Here is an 18,614-nt window from a genome sequence, read left to right on the forward strand (position 1 = left end):
TTCACATAAACTGCGACTGACGCTGTGTATCTTCGTGATCTTTGTGATTTTAAAGAGTTTACAGATTTTAGCAGAATTGTAATGTGAGGATGTTGGCACATATTTTACAGTATTAGTTAGGCGGGGGTAGCCGGGAAAACCACACCACAGTATACCTCCTACAGTGGGCATCAGCCCTCAGTCTTCCAAGGTCAATTTTAATTTTCAGTATGCCTTTAACTAATTCGGTATAAACTAACTGCCATCCACAGTCTGTTGAGCATGGAGCTGATATTGCACCGGCTTGATGTTATCGCTCGTTTCAAGTCTCTGGTGAACGCTGTAGATAGTTTTCTGCAAATCATCTAGAGAGAGAATGTGAGACATGTCACTTTCTAGATGACTTGCAGAACACCATTGTGGCAGTACACATCGTGTTGAATGGATGTGTGAGTTTCCCCAAACTTTTGCGAGACACCCTTGACTTTTTAGAGGTACGGTATATGAAAAAGATTCTTAAGCCCTAAGTGACGGATGTTAAAATATGTTACACATCCTAAATTTATCTAGGACCCAACTACCAAACAAATGTCTTTAAAATGCAGATCCTTCTGATGGAGTGACCATTTGGCATATGTGGTATGCTTTAAGGAACCACAACAACATAACAACAAAAAAAAATTATTATTTGCTATCCTCGCCTGAAACTACTTCAGTCTCGTAGTGAGGGGACTCCATTATGGGTATCATTGACAGGATTCGAACTCAGTCCGTTTCCAGCCGGTGTGGAGAATATGGCGGTTATAATCACTGAGCTATCCGCGAAGACAGGTATGCTCTTACAAGAGTGGTATATTTCCAGAAGGCTAAATTATCAGCCTTGTACATAGCATACAAACTCCTTAAGAATGGTGGTTGTCAGTTGAGGTCATACTCCTTAATCAATGCCTGAATTACGCAGGACCCTCAGTTTTGAGCCGGTCTCATGATTATAATTCATAAAACAGAGGGGTTATTTCTTTTCAAATATTATTGAGTCATATAATAATACTCTTGCAGTAAAGAACTTATAGAATTCCATCAAGTAATATTCTTGATATCTTCGATTTTGCGTTCTAACTTAACTTTTGGACTCCACTGTGTGTATTGAGTCCACTATGTAGTAGTTGATGTAATAACCTGGAGAAATATATTCATATATTTGCAATTGCAAAATTGCAAATATATGCTGAATACACGCCCACCAATTAGTTAGCGCAATGTAAACGGAATATTTCACAATCCTTTTTTACCTTTAAATGACGAAACAAAGAAATTTGCATTTGTTAGCTGGTTTTTAGATGCATTAGCAGTTTAGAACATATTGCGTCGTATATAATATGACTATAAATTGGGTGTGTTCTGTGGTCGATTTGCTGTTTGCTGGGCGTAAAATCTGAGTTTCTCGGAGGGAAAGACCATGCTGACCATGCTGACCATGCCTGAGACCGACTAACTCTGCCAAGTTGTGAAAGAGCCCATAAAAATTCCTTGCGTCATTGATAGGATCTGAATTCAGATCTTTTCCATTCGGTGTGGGGAGGACTGTGTTTATACCAACTGTTCTAATTACGAGAGCAATTTGCATTTGTATTAATAGGCGTTTGTCATTCTCATACAGGATTTCAGGAATACGTCTATCCCCTATGACGTCAACGGAAGTGAAGATTTATGCAAGTATAACAGTCATCTTCCAGAACATTTCACATATTAGATTTGAGGAATTTTTGATAATGATGAAGTACTTTATTTTCATAGCGATCCTCACATCAACTGCCCTGTGCTACATTAAAGATGACGAATTTAACAATTCGCTGAGCAAGGAATGTGGTGAGCTTGAATTTATTATTTTTGTTTTAAGTTATTCCTGCATATAGCTGCTCGCATTAAGAAAACAAGAGAGATCAAATCAAAAGGCTGATGCAGATTAGGCGATGATCAGATTATGACAATGTACCTAAATAACTTCAGATGATTGGATATTTTGTTCGGTACTTGCTTATGTTTTTAGCTGTATTTGTCTGGGAAAGAAGGATCAATAATTTATTTTTTATTTTATGTGTATTAATCTACACAAAAGAAGATCAAGTATAACTACAACCAACACCTAAATGCTTCACGAACATTTTTCTTTCTTACGTTTTCTATTTGAAAATAAAAACTTAAATTTGAACTCTGTGGGCGTTTATTACGAGTGCCCTCACGGCTAGCAAGTTGATAAAATTTCTGCTTTGTTCTGTCGTTTGAATAAAATACGAAAAGCATCTTGGAAGGGACTTCCTTTTTTCTTTAAATGCTGTGGCCATGTTAATCAGTTCCGATTGTGGTTGCATAGATTTACCTCCGGTACACTCAGTTTTGAGAGATGAAACCCACAAAACAAGCAAGCTACCCATTACAATTACAGCAAACTGTTTAAAATTCGTCACCCTAGGGAGGTACTGTACTTCAAAATATAAATAGTAAGCATAAACAACTGAACTTATTTATATCGGTGAATATTTATAAGGACTATCTTGTCCTTCCACCTTCTTTTTGTGGACAACAGGACTTAAACTTCATGGATAAGGTAATGGTTTTACGTTCCACAGCAGAACATACTTGCCTTTGTAAAGAGGTTTCCTGGTATTTCACTACTTTCAACGGATAGCTTTAGCTGTATTACAACTTTAAAAACTAATTTTGCATAACCTATGACAGCCCGTCGAACAAATTCTTTACGTTTTGTCTGTGTATTTTCACTAGAAACCACCTGCCATCTAGTGGAAGACCATCTGTGTATTATCGCTAGAAACCACCTATCATCTAGTGGAAGACCATCTGTGTATTGTTACTTGATGACCTGGTGGAAGACCACTTAGTCCTGAAACGGACTGTCATGGCAGGCTTATTTTTTTAAAGAAATGGGTAATTAATCTTTTCAAGAGGCCATCTGTTTGAAAGTAGTGCAATACCAGAGCAACTTATTGCAAAGGCAAGTTTGTTCTGCTATGGGCATTAAGGCCATTATCTAGGCAGTTGAAACGTTGCTGCCTGTAAAAAACAGTTTAAAGGAGAGTTAGTCCTGCAAGCATCTTATAAAGAGTCACACTTTCTGCATGGTTTCTTAGACAATATTTCATTGCATGGCAAAGTTTAATATTTACAAATGCAAAGTACTGCATATGGGTAGAAGTAACCTCAGAGAAACGTGACTGAATTGGTCTCATTTTAGAAAATGAGATGGTGGTCTCATTTTAGAAAATGAGACCACCAAAAGAAATTCCCGAGTTACCCTTAGAGAGAGAGAGATGATGATGATATCCAGCTCAGGACCTGGGTGTGCCAATACCATACTGACCAGATGTGAGCCCCGAAATGGGCGGCTCTATAGTGTGTGTGTAGTCATGAATAGCAGTTTCTTTATCACAGCAAGTTGCATTAGCAGTCACAGGTTCAATCGGAGCTGATATTCTTGGAATTCTGGACGCTTGCTGATTACACAGAACAGTATTAAAATTTAATATTCGTACAAGTTATTAATCCGTGTTCTTATTTTTCGAGTTTGTGTACCCCTCATGTATTTTTTTATATATTTATATTTTGCATTTCTTAGTTAATTAAAAATAAAAATTCCAATCAATATTCAATAATTAATGAATTTCTTTTAATAGGTTTAGCGAATCGCACAGAATTCTTTACTTGTCTCTGCAAACCTGAAAATTTGGGACCACAAGTAAGCAGACATTAGTTTATAAATAAATAATACATAATTATTAAAATTAAATTTAATTAATAATCTAAGGTGTCAGTGGTTCTGCAGGTAGTAAAATTCCGAGCGTGATGGGTAAAATGAAGGATTTATCGGGCTTTGATAAAGGATAGATTGTGGGTGCTCGACGAGCTGGTGCCTCGATTTCCCAAACGGCTGAACTGTTGGTGTGTTCGAGAGCCACCATAGTCAAAGTGTACCAGGACTGGCGTCGAAACGGTCAAACAAGGACCCGCCGGCAAAACTGCAAAGGTCAGCGAAAGGTTGATGTTAGAGGCGAGCGCCGGGTCCGACGACTCGTACAGGCGAACAGGCGCAGCACTGTTGAAGATTTGGCTACCGAATAGAACACGGGCCAACCCCGAACAATATCTGGATTGACCATGTGTCACACGTATGGGCTATACCAGCAGACGACCCCAACGACATCCTCTCCTAACCAAGGTTCATCGGCGTAAAAGATTCGCCTTATGCAAAAAGCATGCCAGTTGGCATGCTTTTTGCATAAGGCGTTAGAAGACTGGAAGAAGGTGTGCTGGTCGGATGAGTCACGTTATTTACTCAACACCGTGGATGGTCGTGTAGGGATTTGGCATCAACAACATGAGGCTCTTCATCCATCATGCATGGTGTCAAAATTGCAGGCTGGTGGAAGCGATTGTATGGTGTGGGGCATGTTTCACTGGCAGGAACTTGGACCCCTGGTGCATGTGGAACAACGTATCAGTGGTCTCCGCTATCGTCAACTGCTTGCTGACTGTGTACACAGCGCAATGTTACACTTTTTTCCGAATCCGAATAGCGATGGGGTCTTACAAAAGGACAGTGCACCGAGCCACCGGGCACGTGTTGTGCAGGAATGGTTTGAGGAACACAGTTTTGACTTTCAGTATATTCATTGGCCTCCGATATTAATCCCATAGAGCACTTGTGGGACACTATGGAAAGTCATATCAGGCGTCTGTATACACCAATCACCTCCATATGTGCATTGCTGACCGCATTACACACAGCTTGGTTGGCCATACCTCCCGAACGCTTCCCACATCTTGTTGAATCAAGGCCATGGTTTGCTTTCTGGGAGAGCAAACCATGCTACTCTCGCCTGAGACCGACTAATTCTGCCACGTTGTAATAGGCCGATAAAAATTCTTCAGGTCATCGACGGATCTCGAACTCAGGTCTTTTCCACCTGCTGTGCGGAGGACAGCGGTTTTGCGAACTGTACTGCCCACGAGGGCTCACTTATTGCTTCAAGTAATTTTGTTATACCTCTAGCATTCCCATCCTAAACATTTCAAGAGTGAATGTAGATGAAAAATATTTATTCGGTTTTTCAACAACCTGAATACGATCATTACTAGTTAAGCAACTCATATATCGTGGATTCATGTGGTTCATCCTTTTCTTTCTTCTAGTTCAGGGCGAATTGGATAAAATGTACCAATTGGATTACTAATGTAACTGTCTCTACTGATGAGGACATCATAAATGACAAGTGCAAAGATTATCCAGCTCTCGCTTCTCAAGTAAGATAATTGAAAACTTACTTTCCTTTTATTCTCTTTCTGTCGAATCATGAAGGTAATCCATGGTTGAAAGAATTAGATACGTTCTCTTATGAAATATTAATTCCTATGCGATTTTTTTATGAAATGTTGTTTTTAATTAGCCTTTGCAGGCCATCAAAGACTGCGAGAAGATTTTGTTTACCTGTGAAGGCGACATGAACACATTTTGCGACATGGCTGTCCGTTCGTTCAAGGTAAGCTTTACATTTTGTGAAACTGGTTACAAATAGAATTAAACTTCCTGTTCATAAATTCCATTGTGCAAAAAACGTATTAATATTAAAAATGGGTAATTGATGCAAGTAAATAGACTTAATTTTGAATCTTCCATAAAAATTTGATTGCCCAATTTCGCTTTGGATTTAATCAACTCTCCACCTGTGCCATTTGGCAAATAATTTGTTGCATTGATCAACAACACGCTACCAAAAGGCAAACTGCGTGAAATGTATCCTTCTGTTTCTCAGGTTTTGTATTTCCGATCCTTGCTTTTTGTCTCTTCTACCAATGAGAGGCAGACATCCTTCACATATTTCCCTGACCTCCTTCAGGACCTTAAACTGTATAACTCCCTCCAATTTCTCCTAAGATATTTAGCTGCCAAGTTTTGTACCCAGCTTTTCTTCATATAGTTATTAAGTTACACACACCAACCTGGTCTCTGAACCCATTCTAGGAGCTCTATGTCTTTTGTAAGGTGCAGACTTCATCTTCAATATTCCAAATACAATGTGATTATAATCTTATATGTGTTAATGCATTCCTAGACACTACACTGTAATATCACATGGTAGATGAAGATAAGTAATTTATATCGAAATGATAAATGATAATACCTGTTGTTGTGATCCGGGCGTGGATTCTTTTCGTCCGGTTGAGAAAGACTGGAATGGGAAGAGTGGGGTGATTGGTGTAGCCAATGGGAGGTTGTTGCATGGATCATCTGGGGGATTTTAGGTATAAGGATGAATTACGAAAGAAAGATGACGATGGTTCCCATGTTAGGGTGGATGGGGGAGGACCTATTTTTGATAGTATATCCGTGGATATTTTTATGCTCTGTTATGCATTTTTAGATCTAAAAATTAAGTATTTAATTATTGCGTGTTGTACTGCTATTAAAATTAAGTTAAATTGAATTATAATGTCCATTATTATAATAATGATAATTATTATTATTTGTTAATTAATTGTTTACTAAATGTAAGTTAAAGCTTTAAAATTGAATTTTAAATCTTGATTGGGACTCACTAGATTTTTTTTTCCTTGTTAAGAGGTTTGGGATATTCTATTTTCTGAGAACTTATTGGGGATATCTGTATGGAATAGGTCGTAATAAGCGTTGTAGAAGTTGATTCCTTGCTTCTTGTTGATTGTCGAACTTTTGAAGCGTTTTATGAAGTAAGCTCTTTGGAAGGACCAGAAGGACCTTCAAAAGAAGCCTACAATGTGTACAGAAATGAAAACAGGACAGGAGGCGAGGAAAACGAGTTAGGCTTTTAGTTAAAAAGCACATAAAATCTAACTCAGTGCATCCAGTCGACTTCAGTGGCCAGTGGAACGCTGAGTCAATTTGGTGTGATAAGCACTGGGGAAAGAAAGTGAGAGTCACAGTGCATTACCGGCCTAATGACTCTGATGAGTACAATGAACAACTATACTGAGAAATAGATTGGGCCAGTAAGTCAGAATGTCTTATAATGGGGGATTTTAACTTTCCAAATATTGACTAGAACTTGTGGGTTGGTCACGCGGACACTATAGAGATTTTCGTGGATTTATTGCATGATTGCTTTTTTTTTTGGACTAGGATGTTAGAGAGGCAAGAAGAGAAAGCAGCACTCGATGTGGTTATCAACAGCGATTAGTCATATATTAAGAATTTGCAGGTGTAAGACCCACTGGGTGGCACTGATCATAATATACTATTGTGGGATTTACTTGAAAGCATAATTACTTTCAAGGATAAAGGCAATGGCTTTTGTTTTCTTAAGGGTAAATAGAGTGATCTCAGACACTTTTTAAATCCATACAGTGGGACCAACTGGTGTTGTCAACAGAAAATTCTAAATGGGAAGAATTCAGGGAAGTAGTCGTAGAAGCTACTAGGCTTTTCATATCAACAAAGAAATACTGTTCAAAGCTTACACCTAAATGGAATGTCGATGGTCCAACTGTTGATAATCCTGCTGAGATTGTTAACAAACTGAATGAGTATTTTGCATCTACATTCACACAGGAGGAATGCTTTTGGGAAGAGGATGCCAGATTCTGACAGGCAATTGAATGATTTGGTGATAAATGAGAGGAAAGAAGAAGATCAATTGTTGAAGCTAAACATAAAAAAGGCGCGTAGGGTGGATGGAGTCTCTCCAATTATACTAGGGGGAGATAGCAATGGACAGCAAACCATTATCCATAATTATGAGATCATATTCGGATTGAGGGGTGGTCTCTATCGACTACATGCGCAAATGTATCTCCAATTCACAGAGAGAGATCAAAAGGTGACAAGAGGAATTACAGTCATGTTAATTTAACTTCTATTCAAGAGAACATACTGGAGTCAGAATAAAAGGACTAATGCAGGACCACCTACACAGGAATGCAGTTACAGAATGGTTTTATTAAATTATATACTGTACTTGGTCTTGATACTGTTGCACATAAACGACTGTTCCTTTTTGGGATGAGGGTATTTGAGCAGTCAGATTTGAAGTTCGCTGAGCAGTGCAGACATGCAACCAGGCCATCCCATGGGTTTTGTCAATTATATACAGGAAGTTTGCCTAGCAAAGATAAGGAGGTGATGGTCCCATTGTACAAGGCAATGGTTAGTCCGCATCTTGAGTATTGCATACAGGGTGAGCGGACTCATTATTCGAAGGATGTAGATCTGAATGAAAGCAGGCAGTGAAGGGTAACGAGATTGATGAAAGGAACGAAAGGTTGGTCTTACCAAGAAAGGCTTCAGTTTTGAAAATTGCATCGTTTGGAGACTAGGCACCTACGAGGTGATCTGAGTGAGGCATTTAAGGCTTTGCACAGTTCAGCATGCTCAATGCTGATGGGCTTCAAAGTTCATAATAGTATCTGGTAGGTTCTCGGAACCTACCGAGTGCCATTATGTGAGAAAAAAGAATTGATGTATGTCATCCTTGGTTAAGGTAAAGAAAAATGCACGAGAAAGCTTGCAATATTACAAATTATTCCAATAATACTTGGCATTTTAACAATTAAGGTACGGTCTAACAGGGCAATCGCCCTGTTACACCATGCCTTAATCCGTCCCTATTGTGAACAATTCGCGAAAGTTAAAAAATATTTCTACAAGAACGTGGTATTCTTTTTATTTGGAAATATTATTAAATTGATGATATGACCGATGTTGAAAGATATTATTCTTCTTTCTTTCAGAACTGTGGCATCGAATTAAGCTAATAGCAGGTGAGTTACAGATATAGAGATTTTTCTATTTATTCCCTATTTCCTGTTTAAAAGTTTAAATAATCATAATATTTGATGAGGTGGATAAAAATTTCCTCTCAAGTGAGATTAAATAATTGCAAACATATATCCTCAGAATAATTAAATTTTGGATTTTCTTTCCCTTTTATAGATGCTTGGTACTGCTGCTGTATTCCAGATGCCGGTTGTTGAAGACCCCATGGACAACATCTAATATACAACAATCAATTTCTGCTTTATTCCACTGTATTCCAATAAAAACACTTGATTTTAATGTTTATATGTGATTATCACTATGTAGTAAAACCTTTCAAATAAAGCTATTGGTGCATTTTTAACAAAAGGCAATTAAGGCTATGAAGCGTAATTGTGCACATCATATAAAATGCAAAGAGTACATTGTTCCAGATCAAGCTCCCCCTTTGTTCCAGTCATAGAACAAAGTTACATGTCATCCTACACTTGCTGTGTTATCTTCTTTCAAAATTTTGTTATACAAATTCTTTAAATGGCACGAAACCTTCCTTTGTTTTAATCATTTGAACTTCAGAACCTCTACTGATATTATTGTTCATATTTAGAGCACTACATTTCAATTGAATCCATAAGTCCACATACTGTTCATAATCGTATAAAAGATGCTTCTTTTTTTCCACCTCTCCTCAAACGCATTTTGTTCTCTGAATTGCTCCAGACTTTCAAAGAAAGATCCATGACCGGTCATGAGAAACAAACTATACAAGTCTGTTTGGATCCATTTACAACTTCTGTTCTTTTTATTTTTACGATGTAAGAACATCATAAACAGACATAAGTCTGAAATTTTAAATCGGGAATTGTGCAATATTCTTCTCAACCGATTTAGAATTTCGCATTCTCCTCAAAATGTTGCAAAACCACAAATATATCGATTTGAACAATGGCTTCCCCGGGTTACTTCTGGAATAAATAAATAATAATAACAAACCTTCGCAAAAGTCACGCGAGCGAATCTACATTTCCAAAGGTGGCAGTGACAGCTGAGTGGCACCATCTGGTGTTGCTACTAAAAACTAACACTACCACTGGACCTAAGCCGAAGCTGCTATTATTATTATTATTATTTTGTCCTAAGAGACAGGGCCGCCGCAAGTGGGTAGGCGAGGTAAGATTGTCTTTAGGAGATTTGGGTTTCTTGATCTTTGGAATGGGCTTAACATGACAAGTTCTCCAAATTGAAGGAACTATTCCGGATTGCAGGATTTGTCTGAAAAGGTGAAGAAGAAGGTCAACTATATATGGGCTGCAAATTTTGATAATAAAGAGTGGGAAACCATCCGGACCTACAGTGGCTTTGTTGAGTAGTTTATTGATGACATCAATTAGGGTCTCTCTAGTTATTTCTATTTCAGACAAGTGTGCCCTAGGTAACCAGTCCTCCTACGAGAGAAAGGAATCAGAGTCAGAAAAATTTGCCTGCTGTAAGCTGAAATCTGCCCATTCCTGGACAAGCTTTTTGTCAATGGCTAGATGATGATGATGATGGGAAAGGATACTTCTACCACTCTTCAACCTATTGAGAACAGCTTGGTTAAGGACCAGCCTTTTCTTTTTGGCTGGAATGGTCGGAGGGAAGTTGAGTTTTCTGCCATTTCCATTGATGAAAGCCATCTTAGTTTCCTTACTGAAACCTCGATTCGACCTGTTACCAATCCTGGTGATTCTGGCTGCACCATGTAGTGCAATTAACTTCAGTTGTTCCGACAAGAGCATAACGGCATCCTCCAATGGCTCAGAATAGAGACGCCCCCAGTCAAACCCAATCAAGCATTGAAGAATGATCTCTGGCTTCAGATATTTGGTAGAGAAGGCTATCCTAGGCAATTCAGCAGAGTACTCGTCAGGTAACCCAAGGGAATTGCTCTCTAAGAATAGTTTACATGCAATTGGCGAGTGATCAGATTGGAATCGAAAGTTTCTAGGTAGGAGTTTGATATCTTGTAAGTTGTGGAAGATTAGGTCCAGCGCTTGACACGCTCTAGTTGGTTGCGTCACTAACCGTGTAAGGTTGAAGGCCCGAAGAGTGGCCTCAAGGCCCCCAAGGGCATTCCCATGCCTGGGCAGTGGCAAATTAAAATCACCTGCTACAACAGTTGAAATTTTAGGCACTAAGTTGGTTGCTAACCACGTGAGCAGCTCCGCTCTAGAGTCTTCATTGTGGTCCGGAGGAAGGTAAACCAGGCAGCATTGGATTTGAAGAAGAGGACTCCTCAGTGTCAGGGAGACTGCCTCAAAGTTGTTAGACTGGCTCACTCGTGTCCTTATTGGCTTGAAGCGATCGTCGAACAGGTTTCAACACCTCCACCTCGCCCGTTAATCCTGTGATTCCCAATGTGTTTGTACGGGGTGTTAAAATGGGTAAGATCAAGCTGTCTATCCGCCGCTAACCATGTTTCTGTAAGGCAGATGACATCAAACTCATTAAGCAATAGGAGAGTCTGGAGACAATGAAGCTTGTTTTTTAGGCTGCATACATTCTGCATAAACCAAAGAATCTCTCCTTCGTGTGAACCTGGTAGCACGGTATCCTTTTGTAGTTATGGCTGTTTATCTCGACTGGGTCCGTTGTAGGCGATCGATCTGCTCCTCTCTTGGAACGGCTTTATAAGGGTGCCTACCGGCCAGCAGCTAGAATCCAAGACGATATGCTTTGCATTCGCAGGGCAGGAGATGATAAAGGAAGAATAGGTCGGGTGTCTACTTTTGATAACTTTTGCGTCTAAGTTGATCCCATGTTCTTGGGCAAAGAGTGCCCTGATACTTTCTGCTTTTGTTGCTGGTCCCAGTCTGGAAACTAAAATTCTTTCTCGGGTCTGGACAGCTGAAATATTATATATCTCCTCAAGTCTCCGCTACAGAGGGACCGAGGCAGGTTCAGTAGAAACCGACATATTAGGCTCCTCGCATGGAATTCTGTTACCTTGTGTTTTCACAGTCAAAACACTTTGAGCGCAAGCCATTTGTGGGTTATGCCTGGGAAGTTGCGCAAGATAGTTAAATTGATCAGAGAGACAGAAGGCATCCGCTTGAGCATAGATCCGCTCCTCCCTGTTTTGGCGTGGGGTTTCTCTCATCTCCATCCTCTTGTAACAGTGATGAGCCTGGCTCAGAACCTGGCCACCAGGCTTCTCCTAACGTCTTTTGCAAGGTTGGTGCAGATTAGATTCACCAGGAATCATACACTTGTCCTAGATAAAAGGGCTGTCAGCCTCGAAGGTCGGATCGCGCTGATGGAGAGCGGTGTGAGGGGGATGAGTACCCAAAGGGTTCAACATCACGGCCGGGGCTGCGATCTGGTCCTTTGTTCTGTCTGCAAAAAGAGGCGAACTGTGCAGATTTTTGAGATCTCTTTTTCCTCGCTGGACGCGCTCAGTTTGAGTTGGAGGTCTTGGTAGTGCATCATCTGCTTCCTGTGAATGTTCCTGAGGTTCCAGATGGTCCATCACTGACGTCTGACTAGAGGTAAGACAGTATTCACTTATAAAGATTTTGAGATCCCTGAGTTGTTCATTCATTGCGAGCACTTGGTCGAGAATTTTCGTATTTTGGGCCCTGAGTTTTCTATTTTCGTTATTGAGTCAGGCAAGAGAGTCGATTATTGGGGACAGAATCTCCCTGAAATTGATCTTAAATCTTTCAGGGAGGGCATTGAGTATGAACGTGTTGTCCCGTAGAGCGCTTTTAATTGACAAACTATCAAAGGGGATATTAACTTGCAAGTCCTTTGCGGAGGCGGCAGGAGCGGTATCAAACTCCCATTTCGAAGAAGCAACGTCTTTCCCAAAGCATAAGCTTGAATCTCCAGGTGTTCTCAACGCAGACGACACAATACTACATTCATTCGAACTGCGCACATCAAGAAGGCCAGATGGGGTTTCTTCTGCAAGAGTGATAGTGGATATCTCTTTATTCGAGATGTCCGCGCTTTTTGGGTTACTTGCGCAAAGGTGGCAGGTCCATTTTCTTCTCCGTTGTTTGTTCAACCTTTTAACTTTAGGTGGCTGGCAATCACGACAGAAGATTCTACGACACGTAACACAAAGTAATGCCGGAGCCTCGGGTTTGAACCCACATTCGGCACAGGACTTTTGCTGAACGCCCGTTCTATCCTTCATTGTATACAGATGAATTATAAGCGATGGATCTGAGCTGAAAAAGGGGGCGGATGGCACGTCGAGAAAGACAGTAATCGGGTAGGTGAAAAGGCAGGAAGCAACAAAGTCTTGCTGCAATTGGGCAGCTTACTAGCTTGAAGTGTAGGCTAAATTCCGGAGATGCACAAATTAAGTAAGTTTTGAAAGAGCAGCTGGGCCACCTGTTGATGAGGGAGTCCAGCAAAAGTGGTCATCTTATTGAATACTTGATTGCCAGACAGAAGTAGACAAAAATAGTCAGAGTTAGTTTGCTAAGTTCCTTCTACCTCGCTGTCAACATGCAATCTCTTAAGCTAAACAGATGCATAAGTAGGTCAGAGTTATAAAAGTCGCACCTTACAAGCGGTCAACTGCTGGAAAACTCCCACCGCAGAGGAACTGCTTGACCTTGTGATACAGCCCATAGCGGACAGTGGGTAGCCAGCAGAGTAAGCCTACAGAAGTGAAGTTTGAATTCAGGCCTCGGAGACGAGCAACGCTGGCAAATGTGAATATGGATAGAAGCAGATCATGCAAAAATCATAATTACCTAAAATGTTAGGGTAATAATCTTCCACAGGATGCACAATATTACCACTAGGCAGGTCACTATACAAAAAAACTGCCACAATGACCCACAATGACTTTCAAGTAACTATTGACGTCTCAAGAGGCATCCCACAAGGAAGCGTACTGTCAGCTATCCTGTTTGCAACAGTTTTGCAGCCTTTCCTTGCTCAGAATTCGAACTTTGTCTCTTATGCCGATGATCTGAAGTTCTACGTGAGCTCAGATCATAATCATCAGATTCATGATATCAACTAACAAGCTTCTAGGCAGATATTGAGCTTGGAAATTATCTTGCCACAATTGGGCTGCATCTGAGCCCTTCCAAATCAGCGCAACTGATGATAACCAAGAACAGAGTCAAAAATGATATCCAAATCTTTGTTAGTGGGGAGCCCTTGCAAAAAGTGACCTCCCATACTGACCTTGCCCTCACCTGGGATGTTTCAGCCTCACTTTGTCAGGATGAGGCAGAGGACGTACGCCGCTCTTTGGGCAGTGCGTCTAGAGCTCGTTGGTATTCATCAGCCAGCGCTGCTTGTTCGGCACATCCTGAGGTGTATTACGCCGATTCCTCTCTATGCTTCAGAAATTTGGTCATCTGCCCTTGCCTTCATACCTTCAGTAATATCTCAGAGTACTGTTTGCTTAGATGGATGAACAGGGTGGTAGGCCACCCCCTAACTATCTCCAGATCGATCCTACAGGCAAATCTGGGCACCACTCCCTGGAGAGATATCATCATGACAAAAAATGTCCTCACTCTTGCACGGCTTATAACGAGGCGAATTGATGCTCCATCGGTATCCACATTAATCTCTGGCTCTAGGAGGTCAAGAGGGTAGCTCCCCGACTCCTGTCTCCTTCTGCGTCTTACGCTGTGAAGCATTGATTCCCTGATGAACATGTTTCCAGCCAATTGTCTTCGGATCTTCAATAAGTTTAGGATCCACCCTGATAGGTTCTGTGAAGACAAGCTCTACAGGAAGGAAATCCTCAAGGACTGCTACCAGATAATGAATCTATGATACTCACCTGCTCATGGACAGACTGTTTTTTTTTTTTTTTTTAACTTGCCTATTTGTATTTGACAAAGACTTTTTGTCTTCATGCAATCATATATTTTGTATATTACTGTATATTTTGTACATTATTGTATATTTAATCCTGTAAAAGTCTCGGGTCGAGCACGCATGTACTGTTGTTTATTGTACATTGTGTTCTTCGCACCTTAGTCTGTAAATATTCACACTCTTCTAGTACAGAGCCGTCCCGAGGTGACCCAAGGTTTCTTGGAAAATAAACTGATTTTAATAATAATAAACATAATAATAATAATAATAATAATAAATATAACAGGAGCACCATTGAGGAGCAAAAGCAGTCCCGACCAGTTCATTCTTCATTTCCTGCATTCTCTTTTGTTTTCATCTGTGGGCATCACTCAACATTTATAAGTGGAGTTATACATTCTGAAACATTTGATCCTCCACCATCAAAACCTTTCTGGGTCTGTTTGAAGATCGTTGTACATCTTAATGGAGTTAGGAGGACAAAATCGCTGAAGGTTTCCCAGCTGCGTGAGCGCGCGCTACTGAGTGGAGGTGATGGCGTCTTACTCGCCCCTTTGCATTATGCGAGGCCAAATCAACGTGTACTCAGTTTTCGGCGAGTCGAGTCTCCCAGTTAGCAGTTTTGCAAGAGTGAGAATGTTCTTGGTTACAATTAAGTGAGACCAAGGCGTTACAACCAAGTTGGCATATAAAATGGCTCTTGAGATTGTAAATGGCTGCGTAGTGATCTTGTTTAACCATCTCAGCATCCAGTACTCTAAACATAGGAAGGCCTTGAATTAGGCATTTTAATGTCGAATGGCAGCGTCCCGGCTCTGCAGTAGTCATCGGAATGGTCAAAAGAACTTTTATGAGTTTTGTAAGTTCACCAAGCACTTCAGCTAGATAAATTTCAACGAATAACATAACCTAACCTATCTAGATTTAAATAGCTGGGGGGTGCTGCAGTGCGGCAGTGTCTATGGACGAGCCGCCTCTGGTGCCTCTCCCTCAAAGAGCTCGTTCTTATTGCTAAGACGTGCCCAGTTATATGGAAATATTCTTCGAAGATGATAGTAATAGCCGAGATGGAAATACTGTCGAAAGCGAATGCAACGTCTAGGAAGACAATATCTGATTGCTGTTAAGGGCGTGTTGGATTCGAAATAGTCTCCATGAGATTCGTGGTAGTCAATCTTTGCGGGTTCACTGAATGAAGGTACTCCGTTCTATGCCCGAAGAAGTGATGGTTGATGGTATTTAAAAATGGTATTTTGTGTGGGCGGCATTCGCTGGATAAAGATAGAGTGGGTAGGAGACTGAAGGCTAGGGGGTTAAGGTAGAAAAATGAGGATGATAGTGTAGGCAACCCCAGAAGTCAGTGAGGCAGGCCCATGCCTCACCAGGAGCAGTGGTGGGCGCCAGAGGGGGGGGGACCGTCCCCCCACCGGCAAAGGGGAGGGTGGAGAGGCACCAGGAAAGGGAGCCCGGTGCGATCGCCAACAGTCGTCTGCAGGAAAACTATACAAAAAAGTCCTGCTGATGGTGTCCAATCTGGTGTCAAGTCCGAGTTGTCATCCGTGGGACCGGGGTCCCGTCCGTGGATTATTTCGTAAATCTTCCAGTTCTCAGGAATGTGTCTTGTTCACACAGACCCAGCTGGTGGGGTGTCCAAGGTTGGTAGTCATCTCCATTTGTCATTCATGGGACATGGTCCCGTCCATGTTAGTCTACTTTGGTATAGTTTGTTTCCTGAGTTTTCTAATTCTTGGGGGTGGGTCATTTCTGATTTCCCAGTCCAAGCGAGCTGAAGAACAGATGCTCTTTGGTTACAGTGGTAGTGGGTTGTGGGCTGCAGCAATTTGGTTTCTCCTCCTCGCGAACAGTGCCTGCACGTAATCCGAGAAGGCGTCATACTCTTCCTTTGTGTCTAAGAGGTGACGTTCTTGTCCCTGTGATAAGCAGTGGATCCTGGTGAATAAAACACCACGTAGGTCTTCATAGAGCCGGCAGTCATACATGAGATGCTGTTAGATCTCCAGCCCCCCGCAAGTGCAAGTTGGATCATCCTGGATCCCGAGTAGAGACAGTTTGGCATTAATCGCTCCGTGTCCAGTTAAAAGGTAAGTTACCTGTAGACCTGGGCAGAACCAGTTTGGTGAGGTTGGGCAGTTTCGTTCAATATTGGGTAGAAACTTCATTGTGATGTCTCCCTTTTAAGAGGTGCTCCATCTTTCCTGCCATGCCTGCTGCAGGTTACTTTGTATCCTCTTCTTTTCCACATTTCTGTTGCTGGTTAGGTCAATAGTGAACCCCAGAAAAGTCTGTGGTGTACAGAGGTAGTACAGAGTGTGTGTGTGTGTGTGTGTGTGTGTGTGTGTGTGTGTGTGTGTGTGTGTGTGTGTGTGTGTGTGTGTGTGTTTTGTGTCAAATGGCACCAGGGGTTCCCCGCATCTCCGCGTGCTATACATTGTGGGTGGGAAACAGAACACTGTCAATGCCAGAGGTTCAAAAGTGTATGTATTTTGTACATGTGTAGTATCATGTATCGTTGTTCCTCTGGTTATTTAGCCGCTGGGCCCCTAATGGGACCCAACGTTGCCCCATTCCGCCCCGTGGAGGCAGACCAGGTACACCAGTATCATAGTTAATTACTCTGGCAGGTCCTGCCACCTAATTTCCTGAGATTTCAGTGGCAAGGACCTAAAAAAAAAAAAACGCTATAGATAGGGGTCAGCCAAAACAAAAGGAGTACTAGTTCGGAGATCTGATGTTATTAAGTTTTTGGGTGTAGGGCTCAAGCAATTTGGAGTTGATTCGGATGCTAGTTGTAAGTTAGAGAAGGGGAGGGAGACTGAAGACTGGGGGGAAAAGATAGAGATACGGGGTCCATAGGGAAGATGACCTCAAATCAGTGGAGCGGGCCCATGCTCCACCAGAGAGGAAAAAGAGTGGCGGAAAGGGAGGAGGAGACCAGGGGTAACCTCCCCTCCCGCCTGGGGAGTGGAGGCAAAGAACCACGCAAGGGAGCGTGGCTAGGGAGGCCTAATGGCAGCAGCTGAGCTGTGCTTGTGGTTGTGTCACTCCTGGGACAAACGAAGGAAGGAGTTCTTTTTTTTTTTTTCTCTCTCTGAGAGGACTGTTATATCCAGGAACTTTCTTATTTTGATCTTCAATGGGTGGTGTTTGGGTGCCTAACCCGTTTAGTAGTGAAGACAGACTGCGCAAACTCAGTAAAGGCGGCGTAGCGCTGCTCGTCCATTATAATGAGGTGCCCACAATGCCAGGGATTATCTTGGATTTTAATGGCAAACCTTAGCCGGAACTCGTCATATTCATGGCAATCATACATCATCTTCTTCTTCATCTTCTATACCTAGGGATGTTAGCTTCCCTTTTAAAGGGTCCGTGGCCTGTCAATATAAATGTAGTATGGAGGACTGGTAAGTACCAGGGAGGAGGCTTTGGACTGATAAGGTTCACAGAGGGAATGAACGTTTTCGTTATTAATCCTTTATTGGTGGTATCCCATGTCTCTTGCCGGTCCTGTACATAATTTCAGAGATTCTCTTCCTTTCCTCTTTGGGGCTGTTATCAGGGTTAAGTGTGATGCCTGCTGTTTCGGTGAGAATACTCTTCTTCAACCGTTGATACAATCCTCTTCTTATTACCTCTAGGTGTAGGGGTGTACATCCAGCTAGCACCTGTAGAGCTGGGGTGCTTACTGTACGGCACGCCCTTGTTACAGCAAGGAGCATAGAACCCTATAGAGTCTAGGTTACGGCGATTTCGGTCGAGGGAGGCCCTAGTACACCATACTGAGGCTCCATAGCAAACTATTGGGACAAATATTGCATTATAGATGAGGGCCAGAGCCCGGCGCTTAAGGCCCCAGTCTGCACGGCTTATACGGATGATCATGGCCGAGTATTTTTTTTATTTAGCTTCTTATCTAAGACGATTCTTAAACACTTGATTTCTGGGTATAATCTTATGGAGGTGTTGTCAATTTTGA

The 18,614-nt window shown here is 41.6% G+C and overlaps 1 protein-coding gene across 1 annotated transcript; it reads left to right on the forward strand.

Annotated features, from left to right (window-relative positions):
* Window positions 1–1,664: 1,664 nt before the first annotated feature.
* LOC150086389 (uncharacterized) lies at window positions 1,665–9,077 on the forward strand. Its single transcript, XM_090371297.1, has 6 exons — window positions 1,665–1,848; window positions 3,672–3,733; window positions 5,188–5,298; window positions 5,442–5,534; window positions 8,758–8,787; window positions 8,960–9,077. The coding sequence occupies exons 1-5, from the start codon at window positions 1,665–1,667 to the stop codon at window positions 8,779–8,781; spliced, it is 474 nt and encodes a 157-aa protein (XP_090227423.1). The 3' UTR covers window positions 8,782–8,787; window positions 8,960–9,077.
* Window positions 9,078–18,614: the final 9,537 nt, after the last annotated feature.

The sequence above is a fragment of the Mastigoproctus giganteus genome, chromosome 4, assembly GCF_048544385.1.
Source record: "Mastigoproctus giganteus isolate SK-2022 chromosome 4, ASM4854438v1, whole genome shotgun sequence".
NCBI classification, from domain to species: Eukaryota; Metazoa; Arthropoda; class Arachnida; order Uropygi; family Thelyphonidae; genus Mastigoproctus; species Mastigoproctus giganteus.